The sequence below is a fragment of the Austrofundulus limnaeus genome, unplaced genomic scaffold, assembly GCF_001266775.1.
Source record: "Austrofundulus limnaeus strain Quisiro unplaced genomic scaffold, Austrofundulus_limnaeus-1.0 Scaffold3, whole genome shotgun sequence".
Taxonomy (NCBI): Eukaryota; Metazoa; Chordata; class Actinopteri; order Cyprinodontiformes; family Rivulidae; genus Austrofundulus; species Austrofundulus limnaeus.
Window position 1 is genome coordinate 2,728,236 of NW_013952405.1, and position 17,891 is coordinate 2,746,126.

The window sequence follows — 17,891 nt, forward strand, 5'->3', positions numbered from 1 at the left end:
CCCCCACCCCCTACTCTATAAAAACTAACCTGTGGTTCAATGAAGCTAGAAAAGTCTTGACATCTATTTTTCACATGATCAGGGCAGGTTTTTAAAAAGTGTCATACTGAAGGTCATCATAAAAATCCCTTGGATCCAAATTAAACCAAACAGCAACAACAATGACCCATGTTAAAAAATAATCTCACCCTTGCTCTGAACCTGTTGAGAACTCTTCATCTGTAAAACACACACACAGAATTATCTACTATCTAGTTGCAGTTTCTCAAATGGGCTTGTTAGATTTGAATTTTTAAATTGAAATGAGAAAATAGTTACTCTTCTTCTCAGTGGAGCCAGAATCCTGTGAAGCTTCTTGTTGAAGAGGTGCTGAAAAGGGGAGGACAATACGTGAGTGGTATTTTAAAAAACAAAAACTATTCCTGCTCCAATAAAGTCACAAAATATTTCAGTAAATCATGCTTATTTCTCTTTTCATGGTAAAACAATATTACCTCATTAACAGTCATAAGGCGCAGTTGTGTGAAATAAGCCTAGGCTTAAAGATATACAAACATGATTGTACCTGAAGTGGTTTGAGCTGATTCAGCAGGTGCTGAATTTGGTGGCATGGGTGGCTCTGCAGCTGGAGGGTCAGGTTGGCCTGATGGCCCTCCACTGGAGACAGCAGCAGGAGTGGATGTAATATGGGATCCCTCAACAGGTACTGGTGCAGCAACAATTGGAACAACAGACAGCACGGGAGTATGTACAGGAGTGACTGTAGTAAGCAATGTACTGGAAGAGACCCCAGCGGTTGTACCAGCTGCAGTCACAATGGGAGCTTGAGGATTTACTGCCTGTTTTAGGCTTGAGACTGAGGCTGATGTGAGTACAGGTGCCTGGCCAACAATCTGATTAGGAACAGTAACTTGGGAAGAAACTATAGGCAGAGTATTATTTGATCCAACAGTAGTAGTATGGGGAGCTTGTGCTTCAGTCTTAACGGCTGAACTAACAGGAGGTATAAAAACTTGTGGAGGGACTGGCCCTGGGTGCCCCTGTAGTGGCCTTTCTACACTGCTTTGCTGGGAGTCAGCTGTGCCAGTACAAGATACAGGAACTGACGCAGGCTTACTTTTCACATGGGGAACTGGAGATGAAGATACAGGGCTCTTTCGGATTGTGTTAACAGCTCCAGGACTAGAACAGGGAGGAGGAGAGGCCAGAGGTGGTTGAAAAGAAGACATTGATTGGCTTGGATGGGAATGTGGCTGACACACAGGGAGAGCAGATTTTTGAGCAGAACTCGTCTCTCCCAAATGTTCTGTTTTGACATGTCCTTGGTTCATTTGTTGAGGAGCTAGGAGAGTACCAGCAGGGACTGAAGAGGACATACTACTGGCTACATGAACCTGTCCAACAGCATTCTTTGTGAGCTGAGCACTTGTCATTGTAGCCCCTGATGATTGTGTGGAAGTTGGAGCAGGAGAAAGTTGGATGTTTGCAGCCGACACCTGGATAGAGCCCACCATGGTGACAGACTGTGATACCACTGTTGTATTGGGAGCCATAGAAGAACCCGTGACCTGGAAAACTGGGTTGATAAACACAGGAGTGGTTGTGATGAACTGAGCAGGTCGTGGGCCGGAATTCTGCTGTCTGATGTCCTGAGGTCTAATGTTTTTGTTTGGGACAGCCATCATAGTGGACACCATAGATGCGGACACCTGTGAAGTAGGGGCAGAAGTAATGGCATTTGGTGCGAACAACACTCTGATCTGATTGGGAGAAATGTTGGTTGAAGATGAAGGGACCTGTATGACTGAGGGAACACTTGTCACAGGTTTAGGACTAGGACTTGGCTTAAGAGATGAATTGGCTGGGTGTACAACAGAGCTGGTACTAACAGCTGTGGCAGAACTGTTCTGACCAGAAGTGATTGTACTGGTGCTAAGACCTGGTGTCGCATTAGTGTTAGTGCTGACTGAGTTGCAAAGACTGGTCATTGAATTTATGTTTGAATTCGAATTAATGAGACTAGAAATGGGATTTTGGTTAAGGCCAAGAGTACTCAAGCTTACATTAGTGGGAAGGTGCGAGCTGGGGACTGAAGTAAGCTGCAAGGCAGGGCTGCTAGTAGGAATACAAGAAGCTGGTTTAGATTTAGCCTCAGTTTCCTGTACAGTAGCAGTGGTAACAACAGATGAAAAGCTCTGGGAATTAGTGGGAAGTGGCCTGTCTGGATCCAAAGCAGACTTCAGGCTGTCTTTTCCTATGACAACAGTATTAGTCTGAACCGTTCGAAGTGGCATGTTTGCAACACTCGCGTTATCTAGCAACTGGTTGAGGGATGTTGGAGCTGATCTGAGAGCAGGTGAAGCCTCTGAGTCCTGTATAGATGTTTGCTGTGTTGGATGTCTATCAGTTGTGCTTCCCTGCACTTCCATATCAGGTTTAGGCTGCTGGGGTGCTGGCAGACGAGGACTTGTTATTCTGGGGGCTGATAAATCCCTGAATGGTTGGGACTGAGATTGAGGTGTGTGTCTTTCGACTGTAAGCATTCCCTGGTTTTCCCTGACTCCATCAGCTGGGTTGCCGTGAATCCCATGAATGGGACTTTGGGTCTGCTGTGCCTCCATGCCTCCGCTTAGTTGTGAAGGCAGAGATACTGGACTTTGAGGCACCGAGGAAGGGCTTAGCATCATTGTTTGCCCTTGAGGGTTTCCTAATTGCTGCTGATGTGGAGGGCAGTTGATTGTAATTTTTGCCCCCTTTTGTCTTCCTGGACTTGGAGTGGCTGACTTGCGACTAGATGCGGGACTTGACCTGCGACTATTGCTAGGACTTGCCCTCTTACTTTGGCCTGCAGGCTGTTTGTCTTGCTTTGTACCTAAACCCCCAACACCAGGTCCAGAAGACATCTGATTGTTAGTGTTATTTCCTCCTGTGTTACCATTGTTGTTATTGTTGCTTGTTAGAGTTAAATTAGGAGGTGCCTGCCCAATTGCTTTCAGGGTTGTTGGGTTCAAACCCTGTTGGTCAAATCCTCTGTTAAGGTTTGGCTGTCTTGGAGGAAGAGGAATGTTAATTTTAGGAGGAAATAGTCCAGCAATTGAAGCATTTAGCCTCTCAGGAGAAAGGTTAATTTCTGAGGGCTCAGTACTGGGTGGGCGATTAGTTGGAGTTAGAGGATGATGATAGGGTCTTGGGCTGGCTCTGTTGGGGGTTTTAGGCCTGGAGCTTTGTGAAGTTGTAGGGGCATTAGGAAAATGAAGGCTAGACATGTGACCGCCTTGTTGAGGCTGACTGGGCAACTGCTGCTGAGGACTGGCCCCGGTATGCTGGGGCATTTGTGTTTGACCAGACCCTTGCTTCATCAAATGAGCATTGGAACCCTGGCTGGACACAACCTGTTGAGTCCCATTTCCTGGCTGTGTCCCAATTTCTGAGCCACCAGGCCTGTCCTGCTTTGACGGTGCACCTGTAAGAACCTCATCAGATCCAGTGCCCTGGGTACCCTGCCCAGCATCAGGATGGGACATTCTTCGAACAGCACCTGCAAGCTGGAAAAGGAGAACTTCAATTCAAATAGCGCACAAGTTTCTAAACCAAAATAAATAATGGCACATYCACATATTTACATTTCACTATACAATTTGCATATTCATATTGTGCAGATTACTACTTGTCCTTTACCTGTGGGTTCACCATCAAGGGCATCCCCCGRGCTTTGTCAGGTGATGGTGGCACACTTCCATGTCCTGGAAGGCTGATCATTACAGGCATGTTGCTTTGCTGTGAAACTGGATGCCTTTGTGCCTCTGTTGGATTGGCCATACCCCGGGGAGGGAGCTGTCCTCCTGGGGGCATGGGCATTCGATTCTTTGCCTGCTCCTGTTGCATCTTAAGCATCATCATCATCTGTTGTTGTTGCTGCTGCTAGAATGTACGATGGAAAGCAACATAAAGTAAAAATAGAAAACTTGCTGTGTTTATACCAGACACCATCAAGTGTGCACATAATACCTGCTGTTGCTGCTGCAGCTGATGAGGATGCATCTGTGGTTGGCCTTGAGCTGAAGCTTGTGGCCCTGTCATCCCTTGCTGGCCTTGAGCATTCTGGAGAGCATGCATCATCTGCTGCTGCTGCTGCATTTGTTGTTGCTGTAATTGTTGTTGCTGCTGCTGCTGTTGTAGTTGTTGTTGTTGTTGTTGCTGCTGCTGTTGTAATTGTTGTTGTTGTTGCTGCTGCTGTTGTTGCATTTGTTGCTGTTGCATCTGCTGTTGCATTTGCTGTTGATGCTGCATTTGCTGATGCTGCATTTGCTGTTGCTGCAAATGCTGTTGTTGTTGGTGTTGTTGCTGCTGCTGCTGTTGCATAAACTGCATGGGTACTTGCTGCAGTACTCTTTGCTCTCCTGTCTGATTAGGAAAGCCTAAAGAGAGCAAAAAGAGGGAAAAACTATTGTTATATTTTAATTTTAATTACTTTTGTTTAAATGTTAATATATTACAATACAATAATAAAATAATCTAGACCTTTTATGTACACAGCACTTTGGTCAACACTTGATTTTAAATGTGCTTCAATAAATTAGACTTTGACAATAAAACAATTATTAAAAGAATGTGCTTCTAAAAATTTAATTCAAACTAATATAATATAATATAATGTTATAATAATAAYATAATAATTTTTTAATTTACCTGCAGGCCTGTTTGCAAAATCAGGGAGTTTCTGGACTGGGTTTTCTGAGTTCAAACCCGGCTCCCCACCCAGATTGGACACTTCAGAATCATCCAGCCCAGCTGCCCCATCAAGACCACTGAGAGGCAAAAATGTATGAAATATGAGAAGAATTGTCCAATAATGATAAGAGTGAAGTTTTCAATTGATTAAAATATAATAGAATGAAGTTATTACCCAGGTCCCTCAACTTGCTGTTGGCCGTCAYTTTCTTTGGGCTTTTTCTTTCGCACAGGTTTCTTCTTTTTAGGCTTTGCCTGATTGTCTCCACCTGCCCCCTGTTTTCCTCCTGGTCCAAACTGACTTGCTGAGATATCACTCTGCAAAAGATTGACTAGCAGTGGGCTGGTCAGCGTAACATCTTTACTAACTGGAAAGCCTCCTGGTTGCCCACATGGCCCTCCAATAGGCATTTGACCTTGGAACTGAGGGTTGAAGTTCATGCCATGACCTGCAAAGTGTCCATTTCCCATCTGCATGTGCTGAGGACCTCCAATCATGCCTTGCTGCTGCTGTGCCTGCATATCAGGGACCATTTGTTGCACACCCATGTCTCCAGCCCCATTTGGGTCTCCCATGACATGTTGATGCTGCTGAGCTGCCTGTTGTTGTTGCTGCTGCAGCATTGCTTGTTGTTGTTTCTGTTGTTGTTGCTGCTGAAACTGCTGCTGCTGTAACTGTTGTTGTTGTTGTTGTTGGATAAGATGATGACCAGCAGGAAGTCTCATCTGTTGACCATGCATGCTCATAGTCTGATTAGGATTGCCAGAAATTTGAACCTGTTGGGGCTGTTGCTGGTTCATCTGCTGGTGTTGCTGCTGCTGCTGTTGTTGTAACTGCTGCTGCTGCAGCTGATGCTGTTGTAACTGCTGCTGCTGTTGAAGTTGAGCTAATTGCTGCTGCTGCTGAGGAGTCATCTGCTGTGGGACCTGTCCCGGAAACTGAGCCATATTTCCAGAAACATTTGGTGAAGGGCCACGCATCATCTGGCCAGGCATAACCCCAGGTGGAATCTTGCCTCCAAAAGCCTGCTTGTTTCCTTGCATTTGATTGGCAACCATTTGCTCCATCATTGAGTTTTGTTGCTGCTGCTGCTGCAGGAGCATGGCATGATGTCCTTGGCCTCCAACCATCTGACCCTGCCCATGCATCACCCCCTGGCCTTGTTGTGGCATCATTTGCTTAGGTGGGGTCATCCCTCCTCTCTGCCCTTGACCAATGGGCCTTGAAAGGACAGTCTGACCTCCACCCTGGCCTTGAACCATCTGGCTGGGGGAGGAAGACACAGGCTGGGCCTGATGCTGGAGGCCCATCATCTGGGTCTGGAGGCCAGCCTGCTGCTGGCCCATGCTAGGTCCAGCTGTTGTACCAGGAGGCGGACCTGCCATGCTACTTTGCACAGCCATAACATTAGATTGGACATGGGGTGGTCCCTGCATTGAGTTTGGTGTGGAGGCTGATGGCTGGGTTCCTGGTGTAAAATGGAAAAGACTGATTACAACATATTTCACTGCCTCTTACAATATATAATAAGCTTATTTAATTAGTATTATTCTGTAGAAATATGATTTCATTGCATCATTTAAGAAGGTTTTATAGATATATAAATATTATTTATTTAGTTGCAAAGAGGGCCAATTTATAGTGATGAAGACTGATTTATGACAACAATAAAATCATAAAACATCCAAAGGGGGTGAAAATGTTATAGGCACTGTACCGGTATTTACCTTTTGAAGAAGGTAGGAAGAAAATTTCTCCAATTTCAAAAACTTCTCAATCTGAGTGCATACATTTTTTTAGACAGTCCACATCTTATTTTGTACTGGACGTGTCCATTTTCCACAGATTTTTTTTTTATTGTTCAATTGTACAGCATAGCAAAATAATTCAAATGCAGGCCTACAGGCATTGGACTAAAGAGTAGAAAAATTACAGCCAAAGGCAAAACACTGAAAATTTGGAATAAGGTATTAAGAATTACTGTTCTAAACCGCCACTTCAAAAGGATCGTGGTCTGGCTTGATAAAGGCTAAATTAAAAAAAAAATAATAATAAAAAAAGCAATTGGCTGAAATTTTTTTACACGTACAACACTGCATGTTCAGAAGTACGCTGGTAGATGTTTTGTATCATTCTTACTCAAATATAAGTAACCGCAAGATTTTTTCCTGACAAAGTACTTACACTCCACAATAAAGGAAAAAGATACCTTGTTGGAGCATCAGCACTTTTTTTTATTCATTACATTTTGCCATTATGTCAAAAATGTAATATACTGTAGATCAATGTAATATGTGGTTCATTATAATGTCTTGTCGTCAAACAAACCACACATCTGAATTTCATCCTGAATTTTCCCTCCGCGGGACAATAAAGACCATTTCTATTCTATTCTATTTTATCTGCTGTGTTACACTTTACCTGCGTGAGTCATTGCTTGGTTGTTCTGTAGCTGCTGAGTTGCTCCACCAACGGGGGCTCCTGGAGTGCTCGCACTCACCTGACCTTGGACAAAGTTTGGAGTTGGAAAGCCCATAGGACGCTTTGCCATACCTGGAATCAGTGGTTACTAATTTTGTTAGTGTGAACATTTAATTGAAAAATATATTCTTACTTGATGGCAAATCTTTTGTAATGACAGAACACAACATTTCTTTTACTGGTCTTTCAGTAAACTAAAATACAGGCACTAACAATTGCTCACCTGGGTGAACTTGGGCCCCAGGCTGTCCATGCTGGGGCATTCCCATGAATCCTTGCTGCATGTTACCCTGTTGAGTGAGGGCTGCTCTACCTGGTGAACCAACACCCTGAGGGAAACCCTGTGGAGTGGTAGGTCTCTGAGCCATCATGGGAGGTGTCCCTGGAGAACCTTGCTGGAAAGGAGATGAGGATGATCCAGGGGACTTGGCAGTGAGGTTGCCCTGTGGTCCAGTAGTTGGTGGAAGAGGTGGCGGGGGTCTGGGTTGTCCAGTGACCCCAACGGGGCCACCTTGTTGGCTTTTAGGTTGGGGTGCAGCAAACTGACCCATTCCTGGCTGTTGTTGCTGCTGCAACTGTCCTTGACCCATAGTGCTGAATAACTGCCCTGCCTGCTGACTGCCAAATGGGTACGGGGGTGGAGGATGATTGGGGGTCTGAACTGTAGCTAGAGAGGGTGGGCGCTGAACCATTTGCCCCTGGGGTGGAAGTTTTCTCCATGTAGGGCCTCCCTGAGCTGCTGGTGGCTGGAGTACACCGGACGGCAACTGATTCCAGCCAGGAGGTGCAGACATTTGGCCTGGAGGGTTAAATGGGGGTCTGGGTCCAAGCTGGGAAAGCTGAACCTGCTGCTGGGCCTGCTGCTGTTGGTGATGCTGTTGTTGTAGCTGCTGCAGCGCAGCTGGATTGAGTGGTCTCCCTCCCTGCAGAGCTTGTATATGATGAGCAGAAGCATGGGAAGCAACCTGTTGGTGCTGAAGTTGCTGCTGCTGCTGAACAGACATAACTGGCATCATTGGATCCATCACATCTGTGGGTATAGAAGGCATAATTCATTATTGTTCTGCCAACTCTGTGATTTGTTTAACTTTTGTCAATGAATTATATAATATGCAAAAAATAAAACAAAAAAATATATAGACCTGCTTGTGAAGGTGGCCTTTGAACACGAGGATGCATTTGTCCACTACTGCCTGGTAACATAGGCTGACCCACCATGCCAGGGCCTGGTGGAACCATAGATGGATTGGCCATCCTTACCCCTCCTTGTTGACATAAATATATAGAGTAATAAGTCATAAATATGCACATGGCAACATTTATCAAGTACCTAAATGATCAATAAGAATGCTAACGATTACTTATGGAGGCAGCACATTTTGCTTCCCCCCAATTGAGGTTCTGATAGCTAGAAAATGATTATTCCTACCTAAATAGTCTTTAGTTATAAGAAATCCAGCAAACAAATACCTGGACCAGGCTGACCTGGAAAGCCACCATCCATTCTCATCTGACCAGGTGCTCCTATTGGTCCATTCACTCTGACTTCTTGTCCTCGGTTTGGTCCCACAGCCACATTAATTGCTCCCTCACCTGAACACAAAATTTTAAATATTATTGCATCAATTAAGTACAAAGTGCAAAAGCATAAGTATGTAAGTGAGTGACGGAATACGTTCTACTTAGTCTATGCTGTTTACCTTCTATTTGCACAGAGAGAATACCCAGTTCTCTAAGCTGCTGCTGATTGTTCTGGGCCAGCAGTCGGAGTCGCTCAGCAGCGTCACGAGGAATGTTGAAGGTAACACGAACACTGTTCCATGGCTCCACATGTTGTGGCTGCAGCCTCTCAGAGTCTGAAAGATGATAATTTTACGAACTCAGTTGGCTTTACAACTGATACTACCTCACTTTATCTGCTTAAGCAGCTTTTAGATGAAAAAGATAAAAAGACAGGCTGGTGGAAAAATCGACAGCATTTCTACATAATCACTTTTACTTTACTTTGTCAAAGGTGACTGAACAGGACAAGTGACACGTTTAGTGTTAACAATACAAAACTATACAAAAGGATAAAGAAAAAAAAACTAACCCATATTAAGTATGTTAGGTATCCCACTGACGACGGTGTCAAGTTTTTGAACGAAGTCCTCATCTTCCATGTTCCCTTGAAAGGCAACAAACACTGTAAAGTCTTCAGACTCTCCATCATTTCCATTCATATTATCCATCTCCATGTCTTCGTCTTCTTCATTTACACTGTATTGATTGTAAGTATCAGCATCTTCTCCTGCATCTTCCCCAACACCAGAATCCCTGTCCGATTCATTATCAGGCTCCAGGTACTCAGTCTTCTGGGACATCTCAGGTGGGGAATGTTGGTCAGCCATTGCCCCACGAGTTAGGAGTGGCTTCTGTACAACTTTTATGCTGTAATCACACAACGCACAGTCTTAATTAACAAATATCTAACGCACAAACTACAAAGGCGACAAAGTTGCCAATCATCTGATGAAATTATACCAGACCTATATTTTCTGACAAGTTCAAGCGAGATCAATTAGGCCAAACATAAAATCATCTTTCATTTTGAAAGCCATAAAACAAATACAAGGACGTAACAACAGAGGTACACAGCTGGAGGTGACATCTTGGACTAGGGATGTTCAGGTTATTATGGCAAAAACACTGGGATCACAGGTGTTGTGGGTGGTAGTCAACGTTTTAAGAAGCGTGTGACTTATTTCATTGGCCGTTAATTTACAGATCATTATGTATTTTCATAAAAGATGGTTAGCTTAGTTAAATCATCGGCCCTGCAAAGACTACGGGCCTCAACACCTACTGACACTAATATATAAATACCAAAATGATCGCAGGGCAACCGTATTTTTTGTATTATTATGCACATTCATGCTAATGCAAGCGACAGCCATTTCTTCAATGTAGACGTCTTAAACAGCACAATGAAAGAAGATAAATATTTAACGTCAAAGTAGTTCCTGCTGGCTTCTTTCTGACGACTCCAGTTAGCAAACGTAGCTGAGCAGCTACTGCTAGCACAGCCGGTAATTAAACCCGAAAATGCATCCAATCAGCTACTTTTAGCTTACAWATTAATTTAGTTTAACTTCGTAAATATCGTCATGGTTAATAAGCAAACACCTTACCAAACATATCCATCTAAAGATATTGTCAACCAGTCGACATCAGCTTGCTAGACAGGCTAACAAAACATGAATTTCACACGAGTTAGAATAAAATTGCTACTTCCGCTTCCGGTTTTCAAAATAAATCTCCGATTGAGAAACTGAGCCATAAACTGAACAGTCACACAAGCGACATGACAACTTGAAATAATCTGAAAACAACTAATGTGATAATCTTTTCTCCTTGGACAGATCACTGCTTTTTTATTTTTCAAATTAAGGTGAAATCRATTATTTTCTGAATATCCTTTAAYTTAACCACTGTTAATATTAATATTGATAGAACAATTTGAGTTCTTTTTTGAATTTTTTACTCAGAAAGAGGTTAAACTGTTGCCTAAATTTAATTATCTCTTAATTATTTATTATTTGCTTAATAAACATGCTCCAATTTTATAAGATTGCTCAAATTTGCATGTGCCGTGTTTTTGTTTTCTCACTTTCTTTTCAAAAGATCCTATGAAAGAATACTGAGAAAAATAATTACATTTTTTTTATTAAATGGGTGAAAATTTATAAATATTTTTTCTTTTTAAAAGGTAGTGCGACCCCTGCTGGTTGCCAGATGACATGATCACCTGTTCCCTCATGTTTTTGTCATGTGTCTTCTTGAATGGGTGTTCTTAATTTCATTGTGCTCCGTACAATGACAATAAAAGTATCATCAAATCAAATTAAAATAGTTAACTCTAATCATCATATAATTAAAATTATACTGAAACCATCTTTAATAATAAATGATGTAAAAAAGTTAACTGAATGCCATGGATCAGACCATATGTATTTAATAAACATTGGTATAAATGGTTCTCATGTTTAGCATTAATATTCACTAGCTGATGAACTATACAGCTTTTTTCTTCTCCATTTCTATTGTTGATTTTACTACAGTTGTGGATCTAATGTTTACTTTGTTTTAATTGTGTTGATCCATAACTTTGGTGTTATTTTTGTTATATTTAATGTATTGTTCTAATAATATGTCTTCATTGTAAAATGTCTTTATTATGTGTTTAAGTGAAAGCAGGGTAAAAAACAAACAAACAAAATATTAATAATTATTATTTAAATGTATCATTTTCATTTTTTTATTTGAACAATGCAGACTTTTATGATAATCACATAAAAGCACAAACAAAATTAGACATTAGGTTTTGTGCAAATGTGCCTTACTTCGGCCCTCTACAGTACAGAAGACAAGTGTAAATGATTTTAAAATCAAGAAGTCTTTTGATCAGTTGGAGCTAGCTGATTTACTTTGGACAGAAACATCTACAGGAAGCTGTTTGTTCTATCTGTAAATACACAATATAATATAATTTAATATAATTACTAGTGCAGCAAAACAAACATAACATCATTTATCCAAGATGCACCGTCTGATGCTGTTCTACATTAAAACAACAGATGCAGTCAAGCAGATGTTGATACAAAAAACAGAAACAATAAATTTTCCAGTTATTCCTGCTCTAAGAAATATAAACCCTTCTCAAAAATCTTCATTCACAGGTTCAAAATAAAAATATTTACAGCAAGTTAAATTACTAAAACACGACATTTAAATACACCCATAAAACGAGTACTGATTTCTAAAACCTATTAAAATCAGTTTAAGGATCTTGCTAATTGAAATAAACTTGTGATCCAAACACATTTCTGTTGTGCGCATTTGTTTTAACACAGTCCCGGTGTAGAAGTGATCAACTACAACAACTAAAGCGCCAGCAGCTGTACCAAACAACATCTAAAGACACTTGTACATCATTTAAAGAACAGGGGGTTAATGTGTTCCCTTTAGGACCGTCCTGTTCAGATATACTGAAACAAGGGCTTGTTTCTGATGTTGTGAACTATTTGGAATAACAGTGAAATGCAGCTGAAAGGTATCTAAAACAGACCTCACATCATTCTCCTAAAGGCAAATCCTGGCAATCATACATTAAGTATTCAATAATTTACCTTATTGTACACTGTTAGTGCAAAAACTCTTAAAACACCTAACAGAATCTTAGGAAAAGAGCCTTATTAGACATTCCTGCTTCGACTTCTTTTCCCTCTTCACATTAGCAAAAAGGTAAAAGCTGGCTTACGTACCATTAATTTAGAAACAAACCTTGGGATGGAGTTAAACTTCAAAACCATTTCACATTGTGTCTGCGCGCCGATTAGATGAGGTTGTGAGAAGGTGCAGTAGAATTAGTAGGGTTGCGTTCTAACATTTAATTTGAGCAAATCACAAGGCTCCTATCAGGTCAGCCCAGAGAAAAGCTGCACGTGTGTTTTGCTGATGTTTTTTTTTTTTTTCAGAAAACAACCCTTTGCTGTTGAATTTTGCTTTTTATGTAGCCACATGCTGCTAGTCTTACCATCCTCAATAATAAAAGCAATTATCTGAAGAAGCGATGCACTACGGCACGCTAGACATAGTAAGGGCAGAGGCATCAGCACTTCGGGGGTCCTTCACCCCAGTGATGATGTCATTGGTTCTCTGTGTGCCCTCCACCAGTGAGAGAACGTCCATCCTCTCAACTTTGTGTCCTTTGGCCTGCAGCAGCTTCACGTCGTCCTCTAAAAACTCAGCTGTAGAAGAAGCGATACAGGATAAGAAGGGTGTTAAAACTTTCTGTTAACATGTCACTCAAATGTAACGTGTAGCAGTCACGGTATGTTTGAATGGTGATGTGAACAAACAACAACGCTTGATTAGCACTTCAAATTCAGGAAAATCTTTACTCTTAAAACGTGTGTTTTGGGATTACTTTATTCACAGCAGAGGAAGTCAAGTATACAATAAGTAAGGAGACTTTATTAGATTTGTTTGTTTATCTAGCCATGCTTGCTAGTATTCTAAAAGTCATCTACACTGCAAAGTATACAAAAGCATGCCGAGTGTAAGCATTGTGCCATGACACATTTGAATTCTTCTTTTTGTTTAAAAGTTAACATTTTCTACACACAGCTGGTCAGTAGAAAGAGGGGTAAGTAGTTAAAGTAAATTTTCTGCTTCTAAACACATTCATAAAAGAAAATAATTTGTGACACCTTTAATAAAGACTGGATGACTTTGCCACATTTAGAGATTTAGTAAGTCATCCAGAGGTTTAGTTTATTTGAAGTCAGGTTTAGTGAGTGAAGGATTTATAAGTAGTGAGTTTGTCATTAGCTGTAGGCAGCAGTCAGAGTGATCTCAGTTCAGAGAGGGAGAAACTCTCAAACTAACAGCTACTCATAATAAAGGCTCATTAAAGTTCCAACTGCTACAAAACGTTTTTTTTTTCAATTTAAGTGATTTGAAATGGTATAAATTGGTGAGTCAACACAATTATTAGATGAGACCCAATCTGAGCAGCGGTCAGGTTGAATCTCCCACAAGACTTTCTATCCAGTCTTTCAAACGAAGATTAATCTGACCACTGTTGACTGCAGGTAAGATATTTACTGATCAAATCTACACTGCACAAAACCACTTCCATTTTTTTATTAGCATTAGTTTTTTTCTTCTTATTGGTTTTAACACGTTGAGAGCAAACCCTATAAAAGGATGGGCTGGTAGAGAAAACTCACAGTCCACCAGAAGGGTGTTGGGCTCCAGCTGAGGGTGGAGTCTTCCATACGCTAAACTGTCATTCATGTTTTTACGTGAAGACAGAACATTCATCAGGACCTGTGCAGGATCAACATGAGGAGAAAAGTTGAAATTTAAACAGTAATAGGTTGATTTTGAGAATAAAACTGAAATGTAAATTGACAGTTTCTATCATTATTAATATTAAATAGTAAGTATTTAACCTGTGTGATGCCACTGAGGGCTTTGGCTCCACTGGACGACCCAACGGCTACATACTTGCCACACACCCCCACTGCAGGCCTCACTGCTGTGGGCATCAGGAAGGACATGGGTCTTTTTCCAGCCTGAACACTGTTATGCTACAGTAATAAATAAATAAATATAATTAAAAAAACACACAAAAACACTGCATTAAATCCATCAAAATAAACGAGTTAAACAAAGATGAAGAGGATTACAGGGTTATGCGATGAGTTCCGAGTTTTATTAGGCCAGGAAAAGTCCAGAATCTGGCTGTTCAAAAGGATTCCTGAAGGAGTCACTATCCCACTGCCAAATGGTTTGTTTAGTGAGCTAAAACAAAAATAAGAATAATCCATGTTTAACAGCGACAATAACCAACTTTGAACTGTTCCTTACATTTTGTTAAACCCACTGTTCATTATAAACTTTAGATACCTCACAACTGACACAATGTGGTCGTCTGGGCCCATGACCATGACCTGAGCAGCAGTCGTACCTTTCTCAAAGGTAAATGCTGAAGTGTAATGGTTTACAGGGAATGCCAGAGTGTCGTTGATCATCTGGCGGAATAGGGAAGCCTGTGATTTACTAGAAAAAGGAAGTACAAAAGATCAGTTTTAGGAGAACGCGTTATGAATTGGGCCAAATCCATGCCTGTGTTTGACATCAGTTTTTAGAACGTGGAGGAACCCTTACCTTAACATTGTTGCAACAGTTTCTGAGACTGCGGCGTCATATAAAGGGTCTCCCAGCCCACTAGCCAGAGCCAGTGCTATCTTCAAAGCCTGGCAGGTTGTCGTCAATATTTTGAAAAAGGGAGGCGAAGAAAGAAATACAAAATTATAATGTGTATTCTGTTTGCTGTAAGTTGTACAGTGGTGAAACGATCTTTTTAATTACCTCTGCAATCCAATGGTAGGTGCTACTCCGGGGCACCTGGTTTGTAATGTTGTAGCCTTCAAGGATATTAAGTGCCGCGATCAAGGCAACACCTGCATGAGGGGCTGGAGCAGCCATTACATGGTATCCTTCAAAACAGATTTAATCATTAGTAAAGCAAAAACTTTGTACAGTATAAAACATGCTGCAAACAACTGTTGTGTATTGACTAATGCAAAAAAAAAAAAAAAACTTAATTTATTTCAGTTCTGTTTTTTTTACATTATAAATGTCAAACAATGCAAAAATAAAATACATTTCATACAATAAAAGGAAGACAGCTAAAATATGTGGGCAGATTATAACATGTGGGCAGTATAAACATTTAAATGCATACAAAAAGTATAATTTGAATTTCATTTGCTAGTATTAGTACACACAGTTTCCCTTTATGTCAATTTAAAGAGGTACGTCTATTAAATAAGTACATCCTGAAAGCAGATAGGAATACTTGGACAAATGATCCAGCCTGAGTTCAGTCAATATTAAGCAGATTAGAGTGTCTCTGTGTCATTTCTGATATTTTATCTTCTCTTACTGTAGACGTACCCAGATAGGTGCTTTCCGCTGGCTTTTCTAGGACTGTGCTGTAGTTTTGAAAGTCATCCCCTGTGAGCACGCCTCCTCTTGCTTGCACCTATAAAAAAAGTCCAAATTATTTTTTCTGAATTTTAGTCTGTTTTTACCGACWTTTTTTTATGCCCATTAGTAAATCAGCTTCACCAAACTCACATTCCAAATATCTGAAATTGGATTAAACATAGACTAATTACTTCATTACGACATCTCTAATTATATTCAAAATATCCTAAAAGGAATTGCGACTAGTCAAAAATACAGTTCTTCATATTTTTAAGGTAGTTCTGACTAGTCATTATTTGCTTTCAAGATTTCTCGCTTATGTTCTGTTGAGACAAAAACCCAAATGAAGCTTAGAATCACACACATAAGATTCGACTAGTGCACATTCAGTTGCAGGTGTCTTGAAAGCAAATAATGTCAGTGAAACTCAAATTCTCGTGTTTTAAACATGTTTTCATCGCTGCATCTCATGCTCGCCATGAATTTAAGAAACACAAATTATTGTCTGTCGTTGCAGCCTCACTAAATTCTGCAGGCAACTATTTGGACAGCTCAGTGGCAGCAAGGGGGCCGGCTTACACACAATTTCTTAATTTAGACATGAAACAATGTAATTGTGACTAGTCTAATTACATTTTAGATAACCTGAATTGTAATTACGGATGTGTGACCCTTCAAATGACGAATCTAGTGATGTCATTTGGGATATCTTTAGAAGGCATTTTGATTACTCAGAATTCCTTTCACGATATCTGGAATTGTTCTTCTGACTAGTCAGAATGTAAAAGCAGATATTACCATTCAGCTTAGTCAAAATGTAGTTGTTTCTAGTCAAAACTCATTTTTAGATATCTAAAATGCAACAATGACAGTCTGTAAACCAGAACGACGAGGGTTTTATGTGCCTGTGCTGTTACCTCGCAGAGTGGGGCGGGGAACTTTTCAGGAGTAACAGCCAGGAACAAGGTACAGGCAATGTTTACATAAAACAACACATTAACAGCTGTGGGCTAACAAAAGCCCTTCTCACACAGCGTTTAGCTGCTTTGACAGAAAAAAAAACTAACCAACAGAACCGGCTTAACACTAGACCACTGTGACTGTTGTTTCACACTTGACACTGTGTACTTTTAAACAGAAAGCATGACAGTGACAACGCTAACAAGAAAATCATTGAAACATGTTGACTCATCTCTAAAGCTACCTCTATTGTTTTTTTTCAAACACTGTCTTCTTTGACACCACCATTCAGATTCTGAATGTTACAAATAAAACAGCAATCATTCCTGTCTTGAGCAGCCTGAGTCTGAGCCTGAAAAAGTCTTTAGGATAGCTCTGGTGCACCTACATAATCTAATATTCATCAATATGCTTGTTAAATAAACTAATAATCAAAATATGGCAGAAGTGGGATGTCTTCATAGGTAGTGAAATATAATCCTGAAAATTACTTTTGTTTAACTCCAGTTATTTAAGCATATTAGTCACAGTAAAAATACACAACTCTTCAGGATAATTTAACCTTTCAAGTGCACCCCACTTACAAGCACAAGGAACAGATGATTTGCTCAGTTGTGTTAAACTCCATGTAACAATGGCTACGTTCACACTGCAGGTCTTAATGCTCAGTTCCGATTTTTTGAAAAAATCCAATCTTTTTGTGTGAACGTTCACATTACATTTTAAATGTGACCTGCATCAGACCTCTGTGTGAATGCAACACAGTACTGATGTGACACGCATGCACAGTAAAAAACGTGACGTCTCGTCAGCCGGCTTGTTTGTTTACATACAGTAGCTAGCATTGATACTACATTTTGCACATCAAATCGGAAGGTGTTGTTTAATCAGAGCCGATTAAATAATGATCTGACCTGCTTCTTTAGTTCAGTGTTTATATCTGAACCTGCCTCTGACCAGGATGCTCCAGTGAAGCTTTTTTTTGAACGAAACTACGAGCTGGAAAAAAGTATCGACCGAGTATCGAACTTTAGGATCGATACTCTCCACAACCCAGGCTGGACATCGTTATTATCATACTATCTACGTTGAAAATGAAAAGTAAAAAGATGAAGCAACTGGACTTGTGTTTTGGAGCTGTAAACACACGGAGATTTAAACAGCGAGACTTCAGGTT

The 17,891-nt window shown here is 40.6% G+C and overlaps 2 protein-coding genes across 4 annotated transcripts in view; both read right to left on the bottom strand.

Annotated features, from left to right (window-relative positions):
• ncoa6 (nuclear receptor coactivator 6) overlaps positions 1–10,481 on the bottom strand; it is a 12,885-nt gene extending 2,404 nt beyond the window's left edge. For 2 of the 3 annotated variants that reach the window (XM_014017279.1, XM_014017261.1), the window contains exons 1-14: positions 10,384–10,481; positions 9,306–9,643; positions 8,914–9,069; positions 8,684–8,806; positions 8,356–8,478; positions 7,437–8,243; positions 7,154–7,285; positions 4,907–6,200; positions 4,690–4,808; positions 4,009–4,418; positions 3,679–3,921; positions 566–3,545; positions 319–369; positions 189–219 (exon numbers count right to left, since the gene is read on the bottom strand). In XM_014017279.1, the coding sequence (XP_013872733.1) occupies positions 189–219; positions 319–369; positions 566–3,545; positions 3,679–3,921; positions 4,009–4,418; positions 4,690–4,808; positions 4,907–6,200; positions 7,154–7,285; positions 7,437–8,243; positions 8,356–8,478; positions 8,684–8,806; positions 8,914–9,069; positions 9,306–9,603 (6,767 nt within the window). In that variant the 5' untranslated portion in view covers positions 9,604–9,643; positions 10,384–10,481. The remainder of the gene's footprint in view (positions 1–188; positions 220–318; positions 370–565; positions 3,546–3,678; positions 3,922–4,008; positions 4,419–4,689; positions 4,809–4,906; positions 6,201–7,153; positions 7,286–7,436; positions 8,244–8,355; positions 8,479–8,683; positions 8,807–8,913; positions 9,070–9,305; positions 9,644–10,383) is intronic. The other variant, XM_014017271.1, reaches the window with a different exon arrangement.
• A 999-nt stretch (positions 10,482–11,480) lies between these two features.
• Positions 11,481–17,891, bottom strand: part of ggt7 (gamma-glutamyltransferase 7) — a gene marked incomplete in the record, with an annotated part of 16,720 nt that continues 10,309 nt past the window's right edge. Inside the window, 8 exon segments of the mRNA XM_014017291.1 lie at positions 11,481–13,002; positions 13,987–14,086; positions 14,212–14,349; positions 14,449–14,563; positions 14,669–14,821; positions 14,930–15,018; positions 15,134–15,261; positions 15,722–15,809. Coding sequence (XP_013872745.1) covers positions 12,830–13,002; positions 13,987–14,086; positions 14,212–14,349; positions 14,449–14,563; positions 14,669–14,821; positions 14,930–15,018; positions 15,134–15,261; positions 15,722–15,809 — 984 coding nt within the window.